This window comes from Ovis canadensis, chromosome 12, assembly GCF_042477335.2.
Source record: "Ovis canadensis isolate MfBH-ARS-UI-01 breed Bighorn chromosome 12, ARS-UI_OviCan_v2, whole genome shotgun sequence".
Taxonomy (NCBI): Eukaryota; Metazoa; Chordata; class Mammalia; order Artiodactyla; family Bovidae; genus Ovis; species Ovis canadensis.
Window position 1 is genome coordinate 49,803,462 of NC_091256.1, and position 25,758 is coordinate 49,829,219.

Below are 25,758 nucleotides of genomic sequence, written 5' to 3' on the forward strand. Positions count from 1 at the left end.
GATGACAGAGGATGACATGGCTGGAATACATCATTGACTCGATGGACATGATTTTGGGTAAACTGCTGGAGTTGGTGATGGACAGGGAGGCCTGGCATGCTGCAATTCATGGAGTTGCAAAGAGTGGGACATGACTGAGAGACTGAACTGAGCATTATGTGTAGTTATTGCCATGGGGAAGTCTTCAGGTAGACTAAAACGTTCATGAATTAAATCCTGAGTAGTATGAGTATTTGAAATGAGGATCTGTCCAAGGAGGCTGAGAGAAGCATGACCATTTATCCCTCTGTGTCCCCCAACACAAAGCACAGGATCCAATGCAGTCACTTAGTTCGCTAAATTTAAGAGAATGGGAGCAGAATACATGGTTATTGATAGAGACCATAGGAGGTAGATTAGGAGGAGAAATGGAATGAAGAGTCACAAAAGACAGAATGAACTTGGTAGACTGAAGAGGGCGAGTGGTGCTGGGTAAGCACAGTGGACTCTACCTTTGCTTCTGCAGGGCCAGCAGAACCCAGCGGTTCAAGTTGTATCATTAGGTAGGGTCAGAATACGCAGGGCCTGAAACGGATGTCAGATCGAAGAATTTAGACTCCAAAAGGCCGGCCACCCCAAGAAAAGCCCAGGTTCTGGAGTGGGCCGTGAGAACAAGAGATTTCCTTTTGGGAGGTGCACTCTGGAGGCATTGCACTGGTGGTGGCATCTGAGCTGCTGCCGCCGCCGCTGGCGACAGTGTTGAGCTGTTACCGGCGGAGTGCTTTCCACTGGACTTTCGCTTACAGTAGCTACTGAAAGGGAACAGTGCTGTCGGCTGGTGCTGCTATTTCATGCCATTCCCTGACCGAGTGCTGTTGGCACCAGACGACAGAGGCGGTGGCATCTGGCCGCAGCTGGGAGGCAGTGCGTGCGCGCTGGGCGGGGAGGTCTGCCGAAGCCTGGGGCACAGCAGCCGCCCATCCCGGCGAGGGCGGGGCGGTCGCGGAATCAGGCCACGCCCCCACTCGCCTGCGCAGGCGCGCTTCGGGGCCGTTGCTGTCAGGAGCGCACTAGAGGCCGGACCGTGGCGGGATCCGACGTCTGGCTGTACCCGGCTGACTAAACCCAGCGCAGCAGCGGCGGCGAGGGTGGCGCGGCCCCGGCTCCCTGCCAGGTCGCAGAGACTAGCAGGGACTAGCGGGCATCTGGCGGGGCAGGCACAATGGGGAATCGGGAGATGGAGGAGCTCATCCCTCTGGTGAACCGTCTGCAGGATGCCTTCTCCGCCCTGGGACAGAGCTGCCTGCTGGAGCTGCCTCAGATCGCCGTGGTGGGCGGCCAGAGCGCCGGCAAGAGCTCGGTGCTCGAGAACTTCGTGGGCAGGTGAGCACGCGAGGGGGAGGGTAGGAGGCGGGGGCGACCCCACTTCAGGCTGCTGGAGTGTCGAGGGCAGGAGCCGGAGGCTGGACCAGGGGCTGCAGCGGATGGGAGGGAAGAGCGGCAGTGTCCGTGACGGCGGGCGGGGTCGTCCCGGCTCCGGGCATCCTCTGTCCCTCCCCGCCTGGTGGCCCTCCTGTCTGCCTTTCATCCTGCGATACAAAGCCATTTCCTCCCCGTCCTCCGGTCTGGGAGTCGGGGAGGGGGTCCGCCCCAGGATGACTTCCCCCTCCCGCCCGTTGCGCGCCAGCCCCGGGGACAGCCTGAATGCGTAGCTCTCCCGGGAGCTTCCCAGTCCCCTTTCTGTTTTCCCGGCTCAATATCCTCCTCCTTTTCCTGTCAGCCTCCCCAGGCTCTCCGCGAGGCTGTGGGGTTCATTTCCCTGCCCCTCCCCCCCTTGGAGATGCTTTCCTTCTCGCCCTGGTTCTCGGCTCCTGTCAGCTGTCTACTGTTCGAGACAGTCGTCGCCTGCCCCTAGCAGGGGAGGCGGGGTTCGAGGAGAAAGAAATCGTTTGTTGTGGTGAGGCTTTAACCCACGACGCTTCCCCACAGTTCTCCTCACTAAGGAGTCCAACAGTAAAAGGTGATTGCGTTTGCGTGTGCACCTACTCACAGCTCCAGGCATAGAGAGAAACCGAGGCAGAGACTCTGAGAGGGGGGTGAACTGCGACTTGTGTTGTCCAGGTGCCATGTCATTCCTGCATCATCTCGGAATGGACCAGCATCTTTCTCATACTCTCTCTGCACCCCCTTCCCCAGCATCATCTTCGATTCCATAAGCTTTTATTTGTCCTGCGAACCTTCAAGTTAACAGCTGAATTGAAATTATGGTTCCAGGTTTCGTAGTTACTTTTAATTCTGAAAAACCCAAATAATTCATTTTTAAATTGGGAATCAGCATTCCCCGCCCCCCCACCCGATTGAGCAGTGCATGAGAGATTAAGTTACCTTAACGGCCTTGCCTGAGGAGTGCAGACATTTGCTAAGAAAAGCCCATTGGAAAGCATTATGAAAACTGAAATCTGTTTCCTAGTAATAAACTAGGTAGAAATGTACAATAGCTGATGGAGGGGGCCAGCGATGGTACAATACAGAGACTGTACTTGACTCTTTCTGTTTGACTGGTTAGTGATTTTGAATTCAGAAGGTTCGTGGTTTGTTTGTTTTTTTGGCTTTTCTTTTCTTTTTTGTTAGTGTTTGTGTAAAATTTAGATATTCCCACATCTTTGGGAATGGTAGTATCCATAAAGTGTATATTCTTTTCTCTCAGATGATACTCTTAAGGATTTTTTTTCCCCTTCCTGATGAACTAGAAAGCTAAGAAACCTAGTTTTTAAAAAAGTAAGATTGCTGACAGTTGGCTGTTATCTTTGACTAAGTCACTTAATCACTTTTCTCAGTTTTATCATTAATTTTAGTGGTGAGAAAAGTGATGGTAAAGCATTTTGCCTACGTCATCATAGACTTATGGTCTAGTGACGGATGAATATGTGATTTCAAATGTGTACACAAAATAGTCACATACATAAGGGTTTTACTTTCTTTATTTATTGTCAATGAAATTCAGTAAATTTAAAGTGGTATCTATAGTGAAAGTGAGGTTTGGTGAGGTTTTTTTTTGGGATTTACAAACTCCAGAGCATTTAACAGGAAGCCTTAATAATCATTTAACTACTTTTGCTTTTTAAACAAATACTTAAAGATTAAAATTGTAAGTAATTCAAATGCAATGACCATATTTTATGCATCTTTCATATATTTAGTTGGATGAATCTGCCTTATAAATGCGCTTTTTGTGGCAAGAACTTTTGAACCTAATGTTGATTTTATCCACATATCTTGATTCTGTTCTTCAGATTTTCCAATCCTGAACATAGTCACTGATGCTGTAATAAAATTGTAAATATCTTTCCTCACTAGCTATCCTCTTTCCATATGAGAATTTTAAAAATCTGAAAGAGTAAAATATTTTAGCTTGAATACTCTTTATGATAGAATGAAAAATAGGGACATTGTAAATAGTATGTATACCAGCATATTTATCAGAATACGTTAGTAATATATTGGTAATTTAATTTACCAATAATTAAATACTATAAGAATGTCAAGTCAAAGGAAAGGATGGGCATAAAGGAAAAAACTGATTTAATAAATATAGCAAGGCTTTATTATCTGTAGAGATGACACCTGCCAGCAGAACTTATATATTAGGTGAAAATTTAATTAAAAAAGTAATTTGATTTTAGTAAAGGTTTCAGTCATTGAATTATTGAGGAATCTAATTTCTAATTATAAACCTTAGGGAAAAAGGAGTTCTGTATTTTGTTAGGAGATTCATTCTAAGTGGAACAAACTGCTCATATTAAACTGTAACCTTTTATCTTTTTATTATCCAGAAAATTTTCAATAAAGATAAGGTTCTTTAAGAATGAAACTTTCCTCTTTTACATATAGCTGTTTTCATTTTAAGGCTCTGACCTCTATGCAGTTATTGAATGCAGTCATAAAACAAGGGCTCATTACTTGGGTAAATTAGTAGCATTTGTTCACCATTTAAGCTTGTCCTCTTAAATAATGATGCATTTTCTTCTTAACATTTAGCAATCCATGTTTAGTGGACTGTCTCTTTCTCTGTCTGTTTATATTGATTTTTTGACACCACTGAATGAATTTGGATGTGAATTTGTTTACTTCATTTAGCTGTAACTCTAAAATCTAATTTTGGGTTGACAAGTTTTGAGACTGTTATGAATAAAATGAGTCTTGAATGAACTACTTGTTTGTGATTTTCTTGTTAAAGTGATTAATTTACATATTAATATAATGTAATATAGTGTGAGAAACCAAATTGTTCTTTTGGGTGTTCAGATGAGATATAGGCTCTCAGTGAGAGGCAGCTTAAGGTCTAATGAATAGAAGCTGAGACTCAGTGGTCTAAGTATATAGGGGTTGTCTGAATATAGGGGTTCACTAGATGGCATGGGGTCTGTCCATTGGTCTTATTTGTGTGTAGAAGAACTTATTCAGCTACTTTTACACCCTACCTTTTTTTAAACAGTGCAGTGAGATGATGATAATGGTCAACGTTTATAGAGTACTTGTAATACATCAAGTGGAGCTGGGATTCAGCTTGAGGTATCTGGGCTTTATACTTGTGCTCTAAAACCTCTGGGCTGTATTGAACTCCGCCATATTGAGATTTACCATTTTCTCTGATAAATACTTTTGATGTCTTTCTTTGATCACACTTCAAATTACCACCTAAAATAATAACAAACTGCTATATTAATAATTTCATTCATAATTTATTTAAATCAGTCTGTCTTGCCTCATTTCACAGAGGGTTTGAGGCAACCCCTTAAGTAGAAGCAACATGAGTTAAGAGATAAGTTTTTTTGTTTTTTTTTTTTTTTTACTATATTAGACATTCTTGAAGGGAGCTCTAAGATGTAATTGGATTATTTATTTAAGTATGTGTTGAGAGGGAATATAACTTGTTTATAGTGGTGTTAAGTGAAACTGTACTAGTTGCTAATGTGTAAATGCTTTTTAATGATATACTTGTTAGAAACATTAGTTCTTCAATGCTAATTATGTAGGCAGAGGATTCACATTATTCTAGCCTAAATGGTAAAATAGACTTTCAATTGTGCACAAGTAGGTTTTTTGATGAGTGGGGGTCAAATAAAAGATAAAGTGAGTATGTTGAGGGGAGTTCATGTCAATGTGAAAATCTCATATAAGGTATATTTATTTTGTTGTAAAGTTTCTAAACATGGGTATGTTGATTTATCAAATTAGAGTTGTTTTGCTGGAGAACCTTAAAAGTGAACCATTTGATGCTGTTGTTGAATAGACATGACCAGATAATTTTTTAAAAATTCAAAGCCACTTATATGTCTTAGATACTAATTTATTCTTAAATCCTTTGACTAATTTCAAGAGAGTTTTTAAAAATTGAAGCAGTAGCATGCATTTTAGTGAAATTATTAATTCTGAAATAGTTTTATTAAAAAAAATCAAAGCATTTGATTAGTGAATATTTTTCAATAAATGGCTTCCAACTATTAAAGTTATTAGATAAATGAGTGCTAACAATTAAAATGTGATAATTGTTGAAAATCATACTTCATGGTTCCCAAGAGCCTATTTAAAGTGTCAGAAACATGAGCTCTGTTTTATCCAACAGTTAATTGCTAAAACCTGAAACTACAAAGATATTTTTACTGTATTCACATTGTATAATATACTTTTAGGTTATCACAAATTCAGTTGGTAGGATTTAATTGTAACAATCAACTATTAATAATTCCTGAGAAGCAATATACCTCAGTGAACTGGACTGGATAGTATATCTCTGTTTTGAAATTTACTTATGATTAACAGATATAAAAAAATGCACTGGATTAACTTCTTTAAGAATGAAGTTGGGCAGATGTTGTTACCCAAAACTTTGAAGGAATGGGAACTTAATAGTTAGCTATTCTAGAGAGTAGGTTCTTGGGTCCTTTACCAACGGGACATACATTTAGTAAATTGTTTGTCTTAGGTAGTCAGTACTTTGTGCTGGGCCTAATAAGTAGAGTTAAATTATGATGTTTTGCTTAAATTATGATTACTTTTAAGAAAGAACTGCAAACAGCTAAAATAAATAGAAGAGTTTTTCTTTTCCTCTTCCACCAGAGCCACATCAAGAGAACTCTGTGCTAGTGTACTGTGTAGAACAAACCATTTATTTTCTAGATGGCCAAAGTTTTGTCTACGTCTGCTTTGCTTTTTTCTCACACTCAGCATTAATTTAAAAATTCTAAAGGATTTGGATTGCCATTTCCTTCTCCAAAAAATGAACATTTTAAAGTGGAGGGAAGGAGGAGGCTAGTATTTGTTTCGCCTTACTTGTTGGCAGGCACGGATGCTGTTAGACCTGTTTCAAGCCTTCTGTACCTTGTTTTCACATCCCCATGTTAATAAGAAAGGAGATTCATGGTTAGAGAGACAAGTAATTTGTGCAAGGTCACATGACTAGCAAGTGGCCAAGCAGGGATTTAGTTTTGGGTGTGATTCTGGTTGATAACTCTGGAGAAATGTGGGCAAATAAAGTCAGTGAGTGGGTATTATTGAGTTCTAGGTATCCTGGGTAAGAATGTAGAAGGAAGTATGAATGTACAGAAGCTGATGTATATATAAAATGAGAATTGACAGCATAAGGTACGAGATCACAACTTTCAAAGATTTTCAAAATGAAGACAGTTGGGTATAATGAAAACTAAATGGGAGAAAATAATTTATACTGTGTCAATTTATTCCTACAGAAAAGAAAAACCTCTGAAAAACTACAGTTCTGAAATTGAGTTGCGATGTAGTGGAAAATAGACAGTATTGGAGATTTCAGTGTCATTTGGCAGCCAGTATCATTTTAGCTCAAGGCTGCATGCACTGAAGTATCGATGTCAAAGCAGGGAGGTGGTAATCTGTGTCTCAGTGTCTGACTTGACAACAAGGCATTGAATTTAGATTGTCAGTTTATCACAAAGAGACACTGTATGTTGCATAGGGCCTGTGAGAAGAGTAGCAGGAAAGAATAGAGGTTGGGGAGATTAAAAATATAACTGGATACATTGAGGGTGGGATGGATCAGATTAACTAAGGACCTTGAAGGCACTAATACTTAAGGGAGATGGAATTCTGTTTTTTAAGAATAAGGCATTTAGTTAAAGGAGTTGAGTAAGTAGAAGAAAAATGTTAGGGAAAATGTTCTAAAAGCAAACTTGAGAATAGAATGTATTTACAAAGGAAGGTACAGGCAGAGGGAAGGTTGATACTAAGTGATTTGCATTACTGAGTTAAACACCATTCTAGAAAATTAAAAGGTTTATTAATACCAAATTGGTGTTTTTCTTTTTTTTGGTCAGAGCTGGCTTAGCTTTTTTAAAATCAGTAGTAAAGATAGGCATTTCAGTAGGTTCTATAAGAAACTTTCTTCTGGCTTTACTTTTGCTCACTTCTTGGAGTGCATTAGGTTACAGAGAAACAAGAGATTTGCCCAAGGTCAGAAATAGAATCAGAGTTGAGTTTGGAACTTGGTGTTTAGAACTGGGAGCCCAGTGGCAGTTCATCATCTTCTCTTTCTTCTCTTATCATTTTAAATTATCTCCCTCTCATCCTCACTACCTCCTTTTCCCATTTCTTTCCATTGGACCAATCTTTCCTTCTCCTTGTTACTCCTCTCCATTACTTCTCTTGATGGTAGACCAGCCATGAATTTTTTTTTCCTCCATACATAATAGGGTAAAGAGACAGGGAACAGGATGTTTCTCAGGCTGATACACTGGTCCTAGTGGCAAAGAACCTGCTTGCCCATGAAGGAGATGCTGGAGATCCAAGTTCAATCCCTGGGTCGGGAAGATCCCCTGGAGGAGTAAATGGCAACCCACTCCAGTATTCTTGCTTGGAGAACTTCCTGGACAGAGGAGCCTGGTGGGCTGTAGTTCGAAGAGTTGGACACTAATGAGCAACCAAACACAACACATACACTAGAGTAAGTTGTAACTTTTGGGAAACAGATGGGTCCGGGAAAAGACTATATGAAATAGTAGATGTTTTCACACTTCAGTAATATTTTCCTACCAGCTGTGCATATCTAGAAAGTCGTGCCTGGGTTGGTCACTGATTGGCCTTGCTTTAACTGGGGAAAGCTTCTGAAACGTTGTGTGTAAGTTAAGTAATATAATGAAAAGGTTACTATTTAAGAAGTGGATGAGGTTTTTGAGAGAAAGAATGATTTATTTAATCCATGAATTATATGAATGATACAGTATTGCTTTAGATTTTGTCTTTCCTGTAAACATCCCTGCTGAAGATTCTCTGTTTCGAGGAGTTTAAAGTGTGTGTCTCAATGCTTCTTTGTGATGGTGTCTTATTTTCATTTCCCACAGCTTAAAGGTCGTGCTATCTCTGGGAATAATACATTCATACCTATTAGAAGTGAGTAGGGCTTCTGCAGGACTTTATTGTCTGTTGTTTTTGTGGCTTGAAATTGAAAAGACTAATCCATTTAAATAATTTGATGGGTGCTTTATCTTACTTAATATATTTGTTTTCTTAGACCCTGAAAAAGCCAGAATTTGGAAAGAAATCATCATCATCATATTCTGGTAACTGAGGGCAGACTGCTGCTAGGCACATCAGTCCCACCTCTGATTCCATAATGGATACAAACATGGCGTCTCAGCAAGGCATTGAACGTCACTGAGATTTAATTTCCTCATTTGCAATATAGAGACAGTAATACAGACTTCATTGTTTTATGTGCTTTTGGGTTCCAAGTAAGATGCTGTAAAGTGTGTGACCCATAATAAGCATTTAATAAGTGATTTCTATGATATTGAGATTTATTAGAAAAACATGTATTTCATCATTCACATGACCAAAATATAATTCTCAAATATATTTGGTCTGTGTTCATAGTTTCTCACTTATTTTTCCTCAAACCCTTGAAATTTCCTAAGTTTTGAAAAAATGGTGTCTTCTGTTAGGTTACTGAGGTGACTTTTGGAAAGCACCCAAGCATGAGGGCTCTTTGCCAGTGGAACCAACCTTGTGATTAGAGGGTTGGAAGTCTTAGTCTCATCCCCATGCCTGCTCCTCCCCCAATCCCCCCACAATCTCTAGGGAGAGGAGAGGGGCTTGAAGTCAAATCAGTTACCAATGACCAACAAAATTTATTTATTTATGGCTGTGCTGGGCCTTTATTGCCGCATGCTGGCTTTCTCTAGTTGTCGTGAGTGGAGACTTCTCTCTAGTTGCGGTGCATGGGCTTATTGTGGAGTATGGCTTCTAGGGCATGTGGGCTTCAATAGTTGATGCTTTTGGGCTTAGTTGTGCCATGGCATGTGGTATCTTCCGGGACCAGGGATCATACCTGAGTCCCCTGCATTGCAAGGTGGATTCTTAATCACTGGACCACCAGGGAAGTCTGTCAGTGGCCAATGATTTACTCTATCACAACTATGTAATGAAGCTTCCATAAAAAACCCAAAAGGGCAAAATTCACAGAGCTTTTGGGCTGGCAAACACATGGAGATTTGGGGAGAGTGGAGAAGGCATGGAAGTTCCTCGCCCTTTCCTCATACCTTGTGCTATATGTCTCTTCCGTATGGCTTCCTGATATATACCTATTTATAATAAAACAGTAGTAAAATAAATAAAATGCTTCTGTGAGTTTTCTGAACTGCTCTAACAAGTTATTTGGACCAAGGAGGAGGTCGTGGGAACGTCTAATCTGTAGCTAGTTGGTTAGAAACATTTCTAACAACCTGGGCTTTAGATTGGTGCCTGAAGTTACAGGAGAGGGTGGTCTTGTGGAACTGAGCTGTCAACCTGTGAAGTCTGAGGGTTTCTCCAGGTAGATCATGTCAAAACTGAGTTGAATTGTAGGATACCCAGCTGTTGTCCAGAGCACTGCTTATTGCTGGGGTGAGAAACAACCTCCGCATGTTGGAATTGGTACTGGAATCCATTTGTTTAATGGTTACTAGTTTTAGTCTTTTATCTAGAAATGGACAATTTCTAACTTTTTAAAACAAAAGTAAATCTAGGAGAGAAGATAGATAGTAGTGTTTAATGTGCATGGCCTGTAATAGTGCATTCAATAAATGATTGCTATTAGTTTAAGTCTTTTATCTAAACTGGGCATTTTCTGAAACAAAAGCAAATTTAGGAAAGACAATAGATAGTAATGTCTATTTACAAATTTTTTTGTGGATGTTGGAAGATTACAGCTGCATCAAAATGCTAACTTTTAGATCTAAGTTAAAGATTTAAAAATTACAGTTAGTTCTAGATCTTAAAGTATATTTGGATCTTTTTAAAAGAAAGCATTACTCACATTTAGCATTACTCCAGTGTATATTTAAATACATATATACAAGTCCAGTTTGTATACTCTTCCCTCTCAAGAGTTCCAAAGTACTTCTCATTTATTTTTATTAATCCTTACAGTATCCCTGAGAGTATAGTAAAAGCATGTTTTATTAACTTCAATTTAGAAATATGGATGGTTGAACTGGAAAAAGTTAAGTAACATGCTAGGGTTTGAATGGCAAATACCAGAAATAATGAACATAGTAGAATTAATCACATAGAGATAATACAATTAAAAGGAATTTTGTTGAAATTATTTTCAGATACTCTCCTAGAGAATGAATTTTAAGCAAAGTATTTAATTCTGTGATATTGATAAACCATTCTTTCAGTTCACTCGCTCAGTCGTGTCTGACTCTTTGGGACCCCATGAATCGCAGCATGCCAGGCCTCCCTGTCACCAACTCCCGGAGTTCACCCAAACTCACGTCCATCGAGTGGGTGATGCCATCCAGCCATCTCATCCTCTGTCATCCCCTTTTCCTCCTGCCCCCAATCCCTTCCAGCATCAGAGTCTTTTCCAACGAGTCAACTCTTTGCATGAGGTGGCCAAAGTACTGGAGTTTCAGCTTTAGCATCATTCTTTCCAAAGAACACCCAGGGCTGATCTCCTTTAGAATGGACTGGTTGGATCTCCTTGCAGTCCAAGGGACTCTCAAGAGTCTTCTCTAACACCACAGTTCAAAAGCATCAATTCTTCGGTGCTCAGCTTTCTTCACAGTCCAATTCTCACAACCATTCTTAGCATATCTTTATCTTTTGGAAATGTTAGATGAAGTTGTAGGCAAAGATGGAGGTAGAAGTGGGAAAAACAACTGAGTCTGACTGGTGAAGGAGGACAACTTAGCAAGAATATTAGTGAAGGTCAACGAAGAGAAATGACCTATAGCCAAGGAATCAGGAGATAAGATAGAAAGATGGTAACGATAACCCTGTATGTGAGACAGCAAAAGAGACACAGATGTATAGAACAGTCTTTTGGACTCTGTGGGAGAAGAAGGTGGGATGATTTGGGAGAATGGCATTGAAACATGTATAATATCGTTATGAAACGAATCGCCAGTCCAGGTTCGATGCATGATACTGGATACTTGGGGTTGTTGCACTGGGATGACCCAGAGGGATGGTACAGGGAGGGAGGAGGGAGGGGGTTCAGGATGGGGAACACGTGTATACCTGTGGCGAATTCATGTTGATGTATGGCAAAACCAATACAATATTGTAAAGTAATTAAACTCCAACTAAAATAAATAAATTTATATTAAAAAAAGAAAAATAGTGTCAGGTGCTATTAGACCTTACAGAAGTATCAAACTTCTTGAAGTAGGTGTTGAAGTAATACCCAGTGACTTTATTTTCATTGGAAAGATTCATATCTTGAGTTGACTGACATTTTCACAACTTGTTAACCTCCAGTTTAGCTCTGAGCTAGTTAACTGGTTCCATTTGGAATTACATTTTCTGTATGTTTCTAGGTATGCCTCAAGCTTTGTGTAAGAATAGTTTTGGATTATCCAGAGGAGGCTTAGAGCTTTGTATGTATGTGTGTCTGTTTTCTAGTTAATAAAACAGAAGCCCATTATTTTCATATATTTTAAGGAGGAGAAAAGATTTGAAGAAAAAATACAAATAGAATCTAAAAAGGAGGGAGTTATGAGTTATTGTGAGTTATTTAGTTTGAGGTAGATTTAATTTATACCCACAGTAGATGTTCCCTGGATGTTTGTTAAAGGAAATACCTCGGATGAGTTGAGGCAACATGATGGAAATCAAGGAGAGCTAGGATTAGTCTGGTCTTTACTGTCATCCCACTGGTCTTCCTCCACTCTCCCTATCTGATTTAGAGGCTCCTTTTTAGTGGTCCTTGTTCATACTTCACTGCATGGGGATCTTACTGTACAGTTGGTTGCCTTGTCTGTCTGTCCAGCCATTTGCAGTTTCCATGAGGCCAGGAATGCTTGCACTTCATTTGTCATCTTCCATAAACAATGCTGGCACGTAGTAGGAGCTAAATGAATGATTTAGCTATGTGACTGTATATGTTTATCCAAGCTAAAGCATATGTTCTTCATCAATACGTTTGTTGAGGATGGGGTGGATGTTGGACTGGATGCATTTTTTTTCAAACAAGAGTATCAGAGTTCCTTCCAGGCAATGAAAAGTACTGTATTGTGAAACTTTTGTGTTAGTTGTATATTTGTATATGTGTACCATGCTGCAGTATAAAATGTATTTCTTACTATGGTTGTCCTCAAAATGGTTGAATGCCTCTGGACTAGATTAAATCTAATGTTACTTTTAGTCATTTATTTAATTATCCTATATTTCCATGGTAGGACATATCTTTGTGTAACAGAAGGCAAAATTCACAGTATACTGTTTTACTAGGTGAGTTAAAATGAAGATAATTTTATTATTATTTTTTAAAATTAATTGAAAAAGGAATATGCCTATGTGATTATACCTCTGACATTCCAATAGTGCATATAGTAAAAATTGTCTCTCACCAAGGTTTCTTATTTATTGAGGTGTTTAATTTAATATGCATATCTGACAGATTATTTCTGGGTTATATTTTCCTTACATGATGTCTGTCTGATTTTTGAGGGCAGAGAGAGTTTAAGAAACTTGTCTGATTGTAGGTAAATGATTAAACCAGTTGAAAAAGAACATGTTTGAAAATTCTTTTAGCAGATGGATTTATTCACCCAATGTGTCATTTACAGTCCCCTGCATGCCAGAAAATGTGAGATTCTATGCATGTAACAAAGAACTCCTTCAAAGAACTTGGTGACCCCGAAGGGTACAAGGGTTGATATGCACAGGCTGTTGTTATCAGGGTAATGAGGCTAACAAATTTGGCAAACCACTTTGGTATTCTTGCCTTGAGAACCCCATGAACAGTATGAAAAGGCAAAAAATTTTGACACTGAAATACGAACTGCCCAGGTTGGTAGATGCCCAATATGCTACTGGAGAAGAGTGGAGAAATAACTCCAGAAAGAGTGAAGAGACGGAGCCAAAGCAAAAACGATGCCCAGTTATGGATGTGACTGATGATGGAAGTAAAGTCCAGTGCTTAAAAAGCAATATTGCATAGGAACCTGGAATGTTAGGTCCTTGGATCAAGGTAAATTAGTAGAAGTGGTCAAACAGGAGATGGCAAGGGTGAACATTGACATTTTAGGAATCAATGAACTAAAATGGGCTGGAATGGATGATTTTAATTCAGATGACCATTATATCTACTACTGTGGGCAAGAATCCCTTAGAAGAAATGGAGTAGCCCACATAATCCACAGAGTCCGAAATGCAGTACCTGGTGCAATCTCAAAAATGACAGAATGATCTCTGTTCGTTTCCAACACTAACCATTCAATATCACAGTAATCCAATTCTATCCCCCAACCAGTAATGCTGAAGAAGCTGAAATTGAACGGTTCTATAAAGACCTACAAGACCTTCTAGAAAAAACACCACCAAAAAAGGTATCCTCTTCATCATAGGGGACTGGAATGCAAAAGCAGAAAGTCAAGAGATACCTGGAGTAACAGGCAAATTTGGCTTTGGAGTACAAAATGAAGCAGGGCAAAGGCTAACACATTTTTGCCAAGAGAATGCACTGGTCATAGCAAATACCCTTTTCCAACAACACAAGAGAATACTCTACACATGAACATCACCAGATGGTCAATACAGAAATCAGATTGATTATATTCCTTGCAGCCAAAGATGGAGAAGCACTATACAGTCAGCAAAAACAAAACTGGGAGCTGACTGTGGCTCAGATCATCAACTCCTTATTGCGAAATTCAGGCTTAAATTGAAGAAAGTAGGGAAAACCACTAGACCATTCAGGTATGACCTTAATCAAATCCCTTATGATTATACAGGGGAAGTGAGAAATAGATTTAAGGGGCTAGATCTGATAGATAGAGTGCCTGATGAACTATGGACAGAGTTTTGCGACATTGTACAGGAGGCAGTGATCAAAACCACCCCCAAGAAAAAGAAATGCAAAACGGCAAAATGGTTGTCTGAGGAGGTCTTACAAATAGCTGAGAAAAGAAGGATGTGGAAGATATGAAAAAGGAAATGAAAGGAGAAAAGGAAAGATATACCCGTTTGAATGCAGAGTTCCAAAGGATAGCAAGGAAAGATAAGAAAGCCTTCCTCAGCGATCAGTGCAAAGAAATAGAGGAAAACAATAGAATGGGAAAGACTAGAGATCTCTTCAAGAAAATTAGAGATACCAAGGGAACATTTCATGCAAAGATGAGCACAATAAAGGACAGAAATGGTATGGACCTAACAGAAGCAGACGATATTAAGAAGAGGTGGCAAGAATACACAGAACTTTACAAAAAAGATCTTCATGACCCAGATAACCGTGATGGTGTGATCACTCACCTAGAGCCAGACATTGTGGAATGCGAAGTCAAGTGGGCCTTACAAAGCGTTACTATGAACAAAGCTAGAAGAAGTGATGGAATTCCAGTTGAGCTATTTCAAATGCTAAAAGATGATGCTGTGAAAGTGCTGCATTCAATACGCCATCAAATTTGGAAAACTCAGCAGTGGCCACAGGACTGGAAAAGGTCAGTTTTCATTCCAGTCCCAAAGAAGGGCAATGCCAAAGAATGTTCAAACTACCTCACAACTGCACTTATCTCACACACTAGCAAAGTAATGCTCAAAATTCTCCAAGGCAGGCTTCAACAGTACATGAACCATGAACTTCCAGATGTTCGAGCTGGATTTAGAAAGGCAGAGGAACCAGAGATCAAATTCCCAACATTCATTGGATCATAGAAAAAGCAAGAGAATTCCAGAAAAACATATACTTCTGCTTTATTGACTATGCCAAAGCCTTTGACTGTGTGGATCACAACAAACTGTGGAAAATTCTTAAAGAGATGGAAATGCCAGACCACCTTACCTGCCTCCTGAGAAATCTGTATGCAGGTCAAGAAGCAACAATTAGGACTGGACATGGAACAACAGACTGGTTCCAAATAGGGAAAGGAGTACGTCAAGGCTGTTGTATTGTGACCATGCTTATTTAATTTATATGCAGAGTACATCATATGAAATGCTGGGGTGGAGGAAGCACAAGTTGGAATCAAGATTGCCGGGAGAAATATCAATAACCTCAGATATGCAGATGACACCACCCTTATGGCAGAAAGTGAAGAAGAACTAAAGAGCCTCTTGATGAAAGTGAAAGAGAGTGAAAAAGCTGGCTTAAAAGTTAACATTCAAAAAACGAAGATCATGGCATCCAGTCCATCACTTCATGGCGAATAGATGGGGAAATAATGGAAACAGTGACAGACTTTATTTTGGGCGTCTCCAAAATCACTGCAGATGGTGACTGCAGCCATGAAATTAAAATATGCTTGCTCCTTGGAAGAAAAACTATGTCCCACCTAGGCAGCATATTAAAAAGCAGAGACATTACTTTGCCAACAAAGGTCCATCTAGTCATAGCTATGGTTTTGCCAGTAGTCATGTGTGGATGTGAGAGTTGGGCTATAAAAAAATCTGAGCACTGAAGAATTGATGCTTTTGAATTGTGGTTTTGGAGAAGATTCTTGAGAGTCCCTTGGACTACAAGGAAATCTAAGCAATCCATCCTAAAGGAAATCAGTCCTGAATATTCACTGGAAAGACTGATGCTGAAGCTGAAACTCTAATACTTTGGCTACCTGATGTGATGAACTGACTCGTTGGAAAAGACCTTGATGCTGGGAAAGATTGAAGGTGAGAGGAGAAGGGGACAACAGAGGATGAGATGGTTGGATGGCATCACTGACTCAATGGACATGAGTTTGAGCAAGCTCCGGGAGTTGCTGATGTACAGGGAAGCCTGGCGTGCTGCAGTGCATGGGGTTAGGAGGAGTTGGAAAGGACTGAGTGATTGAACTGAACTGAGGCTAACAATTTTTATGCAAGGCATTTATTAGAAAGTTGTTGGCTGGGTCAGGATGATGTCTTCAAATATTTGAGGAGCCATTAATTGGAGAGGGATTAAATTGACTCTGTGTCCCCAGAAGACAGAATTTAAATAAATGGTTGAAAGTTATAGGCAGACAGATTTAAACTTAATGTAAGGGAGACTGCTCAGCGGAACAGCTAAGAAATAGAATGAGTCACCTGGGGAGCAGTAAGTATTTCATCACCAGAAGGATAGAGGCTGGAGGTAAAGACTGACTGGCTTCTTGGCATGGTGTAAATGGGAAGCAGGTTGAGCCTCTTTGAAGGTTTTTGATGTTGAAGGTTCTTGCTATCACATAGTTCTTTGTTTATGATTATCACTGGAGGTGAAAGTTTAGACAGAATTTGAACACCTTTGGAGGTGCAGAGTGGTCTGAATGCTTAAAGGAAAATGTCACATGTCTTTGGAGAGTCCAGGAAAGATTTTTTTAGAGATGTAGGGTTTGAAAAGGGGCTTCTTAGGTGGCACAGTGGTAAAGAGTCCACCTGCCGATACAGGAGATGTGGGTTCAATCCCTGGGTCAGGAAGATCCCCTGGAGAAGAAAATGGCACCTCACTTCAGTATGCTTGCCTGAAAAATTCCATGGGCAATGGAGCCTGGCAGGCTATAGTCCATGGGGTCACAAAAAGTGCAGACACGACTGAGTGAATGAGCAAGGTTTGAAATGTGCATGAGAATAAGACTTTGATAAGTTGAGATGGGGCCAGAAGTCACAGACTGTAGCCTTCTCTGACCTCTGGATGGTTCTCTAAGTTTAGTTCCATGCTGCTTAGCACTTCAAGGTTTATAACTGAGTTGTAGTTTTTGGTCCCTGAGGCAGACCGCAAACTTCTATTGGTATTCCCCATAGTAACTTATGCAATTCTGTTTTATATACTTAATTTTTATTGAATTTTCATGAATTAAATTGTTGGCCCAACTTAAGATGGGCTGGTACTGGACATAAAGGTCATGACTTTTAGAAAGATATTTCTATTTGACACTTACGAGATAACATTGTTTGATGAACGAATGCTCTTAGCTGAAAAACTGTTTGTAGCCCTTGTGCCTTAGTTTTTAAACTGTCCTTTCTCTTACCTGAACTTTACCATTTTTCTTATTTAAATTTTTTTTTGAAAAATTGAAGTATAGTTGATTTACAGTGTTGCATTAGATTCAGGTGTACAGTATGGTGAAGTGAAGTGAAAGTTGCTCAGTCATGTCCAACTCTTTGAGACCCCATGAACTATAGAGTCCGTGGAATTCTCCAGGCCAGAATACTGAAGTGGGTAGCTGTTCCCTTTTCCAGGGATCTTCCCAACCCAGGGATTGAACCCAGGTGTATTGCATTGCAGGCAGATTTTTTACCAGCTGAGCCACAAGGTACAGTATAGAGATTCATTTTTTTCAGATTATATTTTCAGTTATTATATGATATTGGATGTAATTCCCTTCCATTGTCTTAATGATAGAAATCTAGTTATGATTCTCCTTTTGTCATCTCCCCTCTTTAGCTATGTTGGCTTAGCTCTTTCCTTCCCTATCTTTTCTTTTTTAAAACTTTTTGGCAGTGCCTTGTTGGCATGTGGGATCTTGGTTCTGCGAGCAGGGATTGAACCAGCAGCCCTTGCAGTAGACGTGTGCAATCTTAACTGCTGGACCACCTGGGAAGTTCCCTATCTTTCCAGCCCTTGCTATCTGAACTCTTGCTGAGCCCAGGAACAAATATATTTGAATTACAAGGGATGATTATATTTGAAAGGCTGGTCCATCTCAGCATTCCAAAAGCAAGTACATGTGTAAATATATGTGTATGATATACTTGGGGAATTTGTCAAAATGAGGCTTCTTGGGTTCCACTCATGGAGAGTGACTCATTGGGTCTCATGTAAAACCAGAGTAATCTGTGTTTTTCCAAAAGCTTCTTTGGTGCTCCTGTTAGTAGTCCCAAAGTCTGGCTTTTTATCACTTCTGAAATTTCTATTATTTCTGCAGCTGTGTATAAGGAATGAAATGTTCTCTTCATTTCCCATCAGTACACTGAAACTGCCCTTGCCAAGGTCCCTGATCTCCAAACAGCTTTACTTTTTAAGTATCTCTAAAATTCATCACCTGTGCTTCCTTCTTACAACCGGTGATGCTTAATTCCTACAATCATTGGCTGAGTTCAAGTTAGCATCTTTTATCTTCTGGACTATAGGGATTTACTTAATGCTTTCCCCATCCATAACTCTTCAATCTAACTCCCACATAGCCATGATATGATTGATGCAAAATTAAAATTAAATGTATCACTATCTGGGTGAAAACTTTTCTTTTTTACAATTTATTTTTAATTGAGAATAATTTGGACCCCTACCTCAAATCATATACAAAAACTAAAAATGTATAGAAGACCTAAGTATAAAAGTTTAAACTATAAGACTCCTAGAGGAAAACACAAGTGTAAATCTTAATAATTTTAGATTTGGCAGTGGTTTTTAGCTATGAGAATTAAAATATAAGTGAACAAAAAAGTTAAAAAATATACCTTGTGTTTCATCAAAATTAAGAACTTTTGTGCTTTGAAGGACACTATTAAGAGCATGAAAAGATAACTCAGGGAATAGGAAACTTTTTTTTTCTTGCAAAGTATATATCCAATTAAGGACTAGTAACCTAACAACAAGACAAATAATCCAATTTAAAAATGGACAAAGACTGTTTACAGTAGCCAGGACATGGAAGCAACCTAGATGTCATTGGCAGATGAATGGATAAGAAAGCTGTGGTACATATATGCAGTGGAATATTACTCAGCTATTAGAAAGAATGCATTTGAATCAGTTCTAATGAGGTGGGTGAAACTGGAGCCTATTATACAGAGAAAAGTAAGTCAGAAAGAAATCACCAATACAGTATATTAATGCATATTTATGGAATTTAGAAAGATGGTAACGATAACCCTATATGCAAGACAGCAAAAGAGACACAGATGTGAAGAACAGACTGTTGGACTCTGTGGGAGAAGGTGAGGGTGGGATGATTTGAGAGAATAGCATTGAAACATGTATATTATCATATGTGAAATAGATTGCCAGTCCAGGTTCAATGCGTGAGGCAGGGTGCTCAGGGCTGCTGCACTGGGATGACCCTGAGGGATGGGATGGGGAGGGAGGGTCAGGACGGGGAACACATGTACACCCATGGCTGATTCATCTGAATGTATGGCAAAACCACCACAATATTGTCATTAGCTTCCAATTAAAATTAAAAAAAAATAAATAAAAATGGGCAAAGGATTTGAATAGACATTTCTCTAATAAATATATACAAATGACCAATAAGCACATGAAAAGATGCTCAATATCTCTAGTTATTAGGGAGATGCAAATTAAAACCATGATGAGAGATCACTTCATGTATACTAGAATGGGTATTATTAAAAAAAGATGAGTAATAACAAGTTTCAATAAGGATATGGAGAAACTGGAATCCTCATACATTGTTGGTGGGAGTGTAAAATTGTGAAGACACTTTGGATAACAGTTTGACAGATTCTTAAAATGGAACATAGTTATCATAATACCTAGCAATTTCACTCCTATGCATTCACTGACAAGGATGAAAACCTAAGTGTACAAAATAACCTGTACATGAATGTTTATAGTAGCATTACTTATAACAGCCAAAAGGTGAAAATACCCCCAATATCTATCAGTTGATGAACAGATGAGCAAAATGTGGTATATCTATAAACAAAATGTAGTATATTCATAAATGAAACTTTATTCAGCCATAAAAAGGAATGGAGAACTGATACATTCTACAAGGTGGATGAACCTTGAAACCATTATGCTAAGTGAAGGAGGCCAAACGCAGAAGACCACATAGCATATTCCCTTTATATGAAATGTCTGGAATAGGCAAATCCGTAGGGACAGAAAGCAGTTTAGTGGTTGCCAGGAGCTAAGGCAGGGTATAGAATGGAGAATGACTGCCAATGGATATGGGTTTCTTTTTGGGGTGATGAAAATGTTCTGGGATTATAGTGTTCATGGTTGGTACAATATTGTGAATATATTGAAAATGACTGGGACTTCCCTGGCAGCCCATTGGTTAAGACTTTGCCTTTCAATGCAAGGGATGTGGGTTCAGTCCCTGGTCAGGGAGCTAAGATGCCTCACATTCCTCCCCCCCCCAATACCCCAAAACATAAAACAGAAGTGATATTGTAACAAATTCAATAAAAATTAAAAAGATCCACATTTTAAAAAGTGACTGAATGTATACTCCCAAGGGGTGAATTTTATGGTATATAAATTGCATCTCAAGTAAAAGAAAACCTTTGGGACTAGATTAAATCACTTCAGGAGAGACTATGGGAAAGAAGGGGAAAAGAAGAAAAGCAGAAGAAAGACACTCTGCAAAGGGAGCCAAGAAGGAGAAACCAAAGAGGTAGGAGGTAAATCAAAAGGCTGTTTAGAACTAAGAGTAGAGAGCAGTTTTACTGGAGTGGTGGGAATCTCAACTTGGAGCCTATTTGGAGTGAATTGAGAAGGGAATGGGAAGTAAGTGGGGATAATGTGTGTAGATAGCTCTTCTGAGAAGAAGGTGCAAGAGGGTCTGAGAAGGACCGTTAAGAAAGCTGAGCGCTGAAGAATTGATGCTTTCAAATTGTGGTGCTGGAAAAGACACTTGAGAGTCCCTTGGACTGTAAGGAGATCAAACCAGTCAATCCTAAAGGAAATCAACCTTGAGTAGTCATTGGAAGGACTGATTGTGAAGCTGAAGCTCTAATACTTAGGCACCTGATGAGAAGAGCCAAGTCATTGAGAAAAATCATGATGTTGGGAAAGATTGAAGGCAAAAGAAGAAGGGGGAGGCAGAGAATGAGATGGTTAGATAGCATCACCGACTCAATGGGTATGAACTTGAGCAAAGTCTGGGAGATAGTGGAGGACAGAGGAGCCTGGCGTGCTGCAGTCCATTGGGTTACAAAGAATCAGATACAACTTAGAGACTAAACAATAACAAAGAGCATTTTTGTTTGCTAGTGGGAATGATCCAGGAAAAGACAGGTGATATAGGGAAGAAAGACAGGAGAGGGGGGTCAGGAAAGTCTTGAGAAAATGCAGTGGGATGGAGTCCAGAGGTTCTGTTGTGGAAAGGCTCTTAAAGAGGAGGAGGGGCGCCTCATCCATTGGGACTAAAGCATAAAGAAGTTGGTGTAGGCATAAGAGGTACATAGAGTTGAGAGGGGGAGGATAGGGAAGTTCCAGTTTGTTAAGATAACAGCATTAGCTCATGATAGAGTGAGGAGGAGAGGGAGGAATAGAAAGAAGAAAATATAGGCAAAGAATATCTGAGGGAATGGGAATGTGAGTTCAGTAGAGAAATATATTCAAAATGTATGTGAAACTGGCCTTTTCATAAGTCAAAAACAGTTAAGTGGATTCTCTAAAATGCAAGTTTTATCAAGTTACTTTACTGTTAAAGTCTGTTACTCAGCTTTTTAGCATGATACACTGTTCCCCTCATGATCGGCCATCTGCCTCTGTCTATTCTCTTTCTTGCTCCTCCTGTCATTCACTATGGTGTTTAGTCTTACTGCACTACTTAGAGTTCCTAGAATGCATCAAGCCCTTTCATCCCTCCATGGCTTAACACATGTTTCTATCTACCTGGAAAGCTCTTTGGGTTCTCTTTTGTCTGCCTTACTTTTCAAGAGAGAGCTTTCATCTCTTCTAGGAAGACTTTACTAAACTCACAGCTAGAAGATATTCACTAAATGTATGTTGAAAGACTGGAGATGCTTAGAGCTCTGTTGAACTGATCATAAGCTTTTTGAACACAGAAGAATTATCCAGAAAGGCACTGTTGTATGCACCAAAAGCCAAGGGCTCTTGAGGTTTTGTGGCTTTCTAAGTTTGTTTCTTCATTTGCAAAGTCTATGAAGTGGGTTTTAAATGTGTAAGACATAGACTCCTCAATAAATGAGAGTTTTAAAAATAGTACTTAAGAAAAGAATTATATGTAGCCCAAGAGAGTGTCACCATGCAATGATCACAGGATACTTGCTTTATTTAAAATCCTACATTTTCTTGGCATGACATTTAAGACAGATTTTGAAAGACCTGTAACTGAAAGCTGTTTTTCCAAAAGGTAATATTTCTTCAGAATGACTTATAGATTTCCTGGTTTGGACCTGTGAATGGTTGAATGGAGGAAAACATTTGGTGCAGAAGAAAAATATGTATATTTGGACCTACCCTGCAAATTTTCCATTAAGGTTTCCAGCTACTAGAGGATTAACAAGTTGTGCTTGTGAGGAGGACAGGACCTGGTAACTGGTTAAAAGAAGCTAACGGAGCTTATACTGAGGCTTACTGGGAGGAGGACAAACTCTCAGTTGTCTAAAGAACAGAAAGGACTTGTGGAAAATGGTGTTAAGTGGAGGCCCCCTGGGAAAAGAGACTTTCTATTAGGCTAGAACCAAGAAAAGCACAAAGAGGTCATAGTTTATCTACATAAGATACATGTGCAAAAACTCTTATTTGGAATGGAGTGCAACATTTATTATTGAGTCATTGTGTGCCCTGTTTATTCAGCATCTTTTCCCTTTAAAAATTGTATATAAATTGAATATTTGTAAATTGTTTTCTTAACATTTTGTATTATCATATTAGAGATGCTTTAATTTTCAGATTTTGCTCTGCAAAGGTTTCTAATTTTTGCTTGAAAAGTTTTTCTTAGCATGTAGTTTGGAGTTTTAGAGTGAGAATCTTTGTGAGGCTAAATTGTTTTATAATTGATCATTCCTTAATTTCTCTTTTATAACGGATGTTTAAAATCTAGCAGATTTTCTTAATTAGTAAGAAACATTCCTTATAAGAGCTTAGCTATCATCACTGCAAATAAAACCACTTAAAATTTAGATTTATTTATATCCTCTTTTTCCACAGAGGATTTGAGGCATTAATAGCTTCTTATAGTCATTCTTTTTTCTTTTTTTTTTGAAAATAAACAATGCCAGTATTTATTAGAGAATTGTTTAGCTTACTTTCAGTATACTATCATTAAAAGAAAAGAATATCATTATACTTTTTCAATATATTTTTCAATATACTATCGTTAAAAGAAGGACTGATGCAGAAGCTAAAACTCCAATTCTTTGGCCACCTGATGTGAAGAACTGACTCCTTGGAAACGACCCTGATGCTGGGAAGGATTGAAGGCAGGAGAAGAGGACAACAGAGGATTAGATGGTTGGATGGCATCACCAACTCGATGGGTATGAGTTTGGGCAAGCTCTGGGAGTTGGTGATGGACAGGGAAGCCTGGCATGCTGCAGTCCATGGGGTTGCAAAGAGTTGGACCTGACTGAGTGACTGAACTGAAAAGAAAAGAGAAATAGAAACAGCAGAGGATATATCACCAAATTGGGTTTTGACAAACATCCAGATTTAAACAGTGCTGGGAAGTCCTGTGTCACAGCACATCTGGGGTCCCAATTGGGAAAGGGTCCTAGGTAGTGGGTCTACTCCAAGGGTGAGACTTCAAAATTTGCAGTTTGGGGTTCCTCTTTAAAATCCCAGGCCACAGACTGACATCATCACTGATGTTTGAGCTAATTGCAGCTCTGGCTTCACATTAATGTAGTTTGTTTTGTCTTGTAAAACTTAGAATGTTGTTAGGCCTGGGGATTGGTTGGCAGACCCTCTCCAGGGATTCAACAGTCTCAAGATCCATCCCATATCTTATCTATGGTACCACACAGCTTGCACTCACAGCAGGCAGGTAGGCAGGGCAGTGTCCAGGAAGGTCAGAGACAAGTCAGAGACCTGTTCTGCTTATTGTGGTTTCTGTAGCCTGAACAAGACTTCAATTTTAACTTCCTTAACAGGAGCATAGGCTCTATGCCCCATGGGCTTCAGTAGTTTGGGCTCATGGGCTTAGTTGCTCTGCATCATGTGGAATCTTCCCTAACCAGGGATTGAACACATGTCTCCTGCACTGGCAGGCAGATTCTTTTCCACTGGATCACCAGGGAAGTCCACTAGGTTTTAGAGATCTTCCAGTGTTATTTATTCTTTCAAGTGGAAATTATATTCATTAAAAAGAGAGTAGATCAGCTCATACAAGTTATTTTCCTTGGGACATAGTACTTTAGAATATAGCAGGAATACTTGATGTATACTTCCCATGTCATCATAGAAGATACTTTTTTAAAAAGAAAATAACTATTTATTAGCATTTTGAGATATGAACTTAAAACTTTGGATTTTTCTAAAAGAAGCAACTCTTTTTTTTTATTTTTTAAATTTTTATTTTTACTTTATTTTACTTTACAATACTGTATTGGTTTTGCCATACATTGACATGAATCCACCACGGGTATACATGTGATCCCAAACATGAACCCCCCTCCCACCTCCCTCCCCACAACATCCCTCTGGGTCATCCCCGTGCACCAGCCCCAAGCATGCTGTATCCTGCATCGGACATAGACTGGTGATTCGATTCTTACATGATAGTATACATGTTTCAATGCCATTCTCCCAAATCATCCCACCCTCTCCCTCTCCCTCTCCCTCTGAGTCCAAAAGTCCGCTATACACATCTGTGTCTTTTTTGCTGTCTTGCATACAGGGTCATCATTGCCATCTTTCTAAATTCCATATATATGTGTTAGTATACTGTATTGATGTTTTTCTTTCTGGCTTACTTCACTCTGTATAATCGGCTCTAGTTTCATCCATCTCAACAGAACTGATTCAAATGTATTCTTTTTAACGGCTGAGTAATACTCCATTGTGTATGTGTACCAAAGCTTTCTTATCCATTCATCTGCTGATGGACATCTAGGTTGTTTCCATGTCCTGGCTATTATAAACAGTGCTGCGATGAACATTGGGGTACATGTGTCTCTTTCAATTCTGGTTTCCTCGGTGTGTATGCCCAGCAGTGGGATTGCTGGGTCATATGGCAGTTCTATTAGAAGCAACTCATTTTTGCAGTACAAAATACAATATAACAGTATTTGTTCAGGGCATAGGTTAAGATTAGAATACCATCTTCTGAATTTCATCTAAGCATGAGACATTTAACAGTCTGATATTTATACCAGATTTTAAAAAATTACTCTAGCACAAGTGGATAAAAGTAGATTTTAGAATTATACCATTCTGTCAGTTAGTCAGTTCAGTTGCTCAGTCATGTCTGACTCTGCGACCCCATGGACTGCAGCATACCAGGCCTCCCTGTCCATCACCAACTCCTTGAGTTTACTCAAACTCATGTCCATTGAGTTGGTGATACCATCCAATCATCTCATCCTCTGTCATCCCCTTCTCCTGCCTTCAATCTTTCCCAGCATCAGGGTCTTTTCAAATGAGTCGGTTCTTTGCATCAGGTGGCCAAAGTATTGGAGTGTGAGCTTCAGCATCAGTCCTTCCAATGA

At 39.4% G+C, this 25,758-nt stretch overlaps 1 protein-coding gene across 8 annotated transcripts in view; it reads left to right on the forward strand.

The window, feature by feature from the left end:
- The first annotated feature begins 1,006 nt into the window (after window positions 1-1,006).
- The window catches only part of DNM3 (dynamin 3), a 638,181-nt gene continuing 613,429 nt past the window's right edge, over window positions 1,007-25,758 (forward strand). For all 8 annotated transcript variants that reach the window (XM_069545637.1, XM_069545635.1, XM_069545641.1 and 5 more), the window contains exon 1: window positions 1,007-1,362. In XM_069545637.1, the coding sequence (XP_069401738.1) occupies window positions 1,202-1,362 (161 nt within the window). In that variant the 5' untranslated portion in view covers window positions 1,007-1,201. The remainder of the gene's footprint in view (window positions 1,363-25,758) is intronic.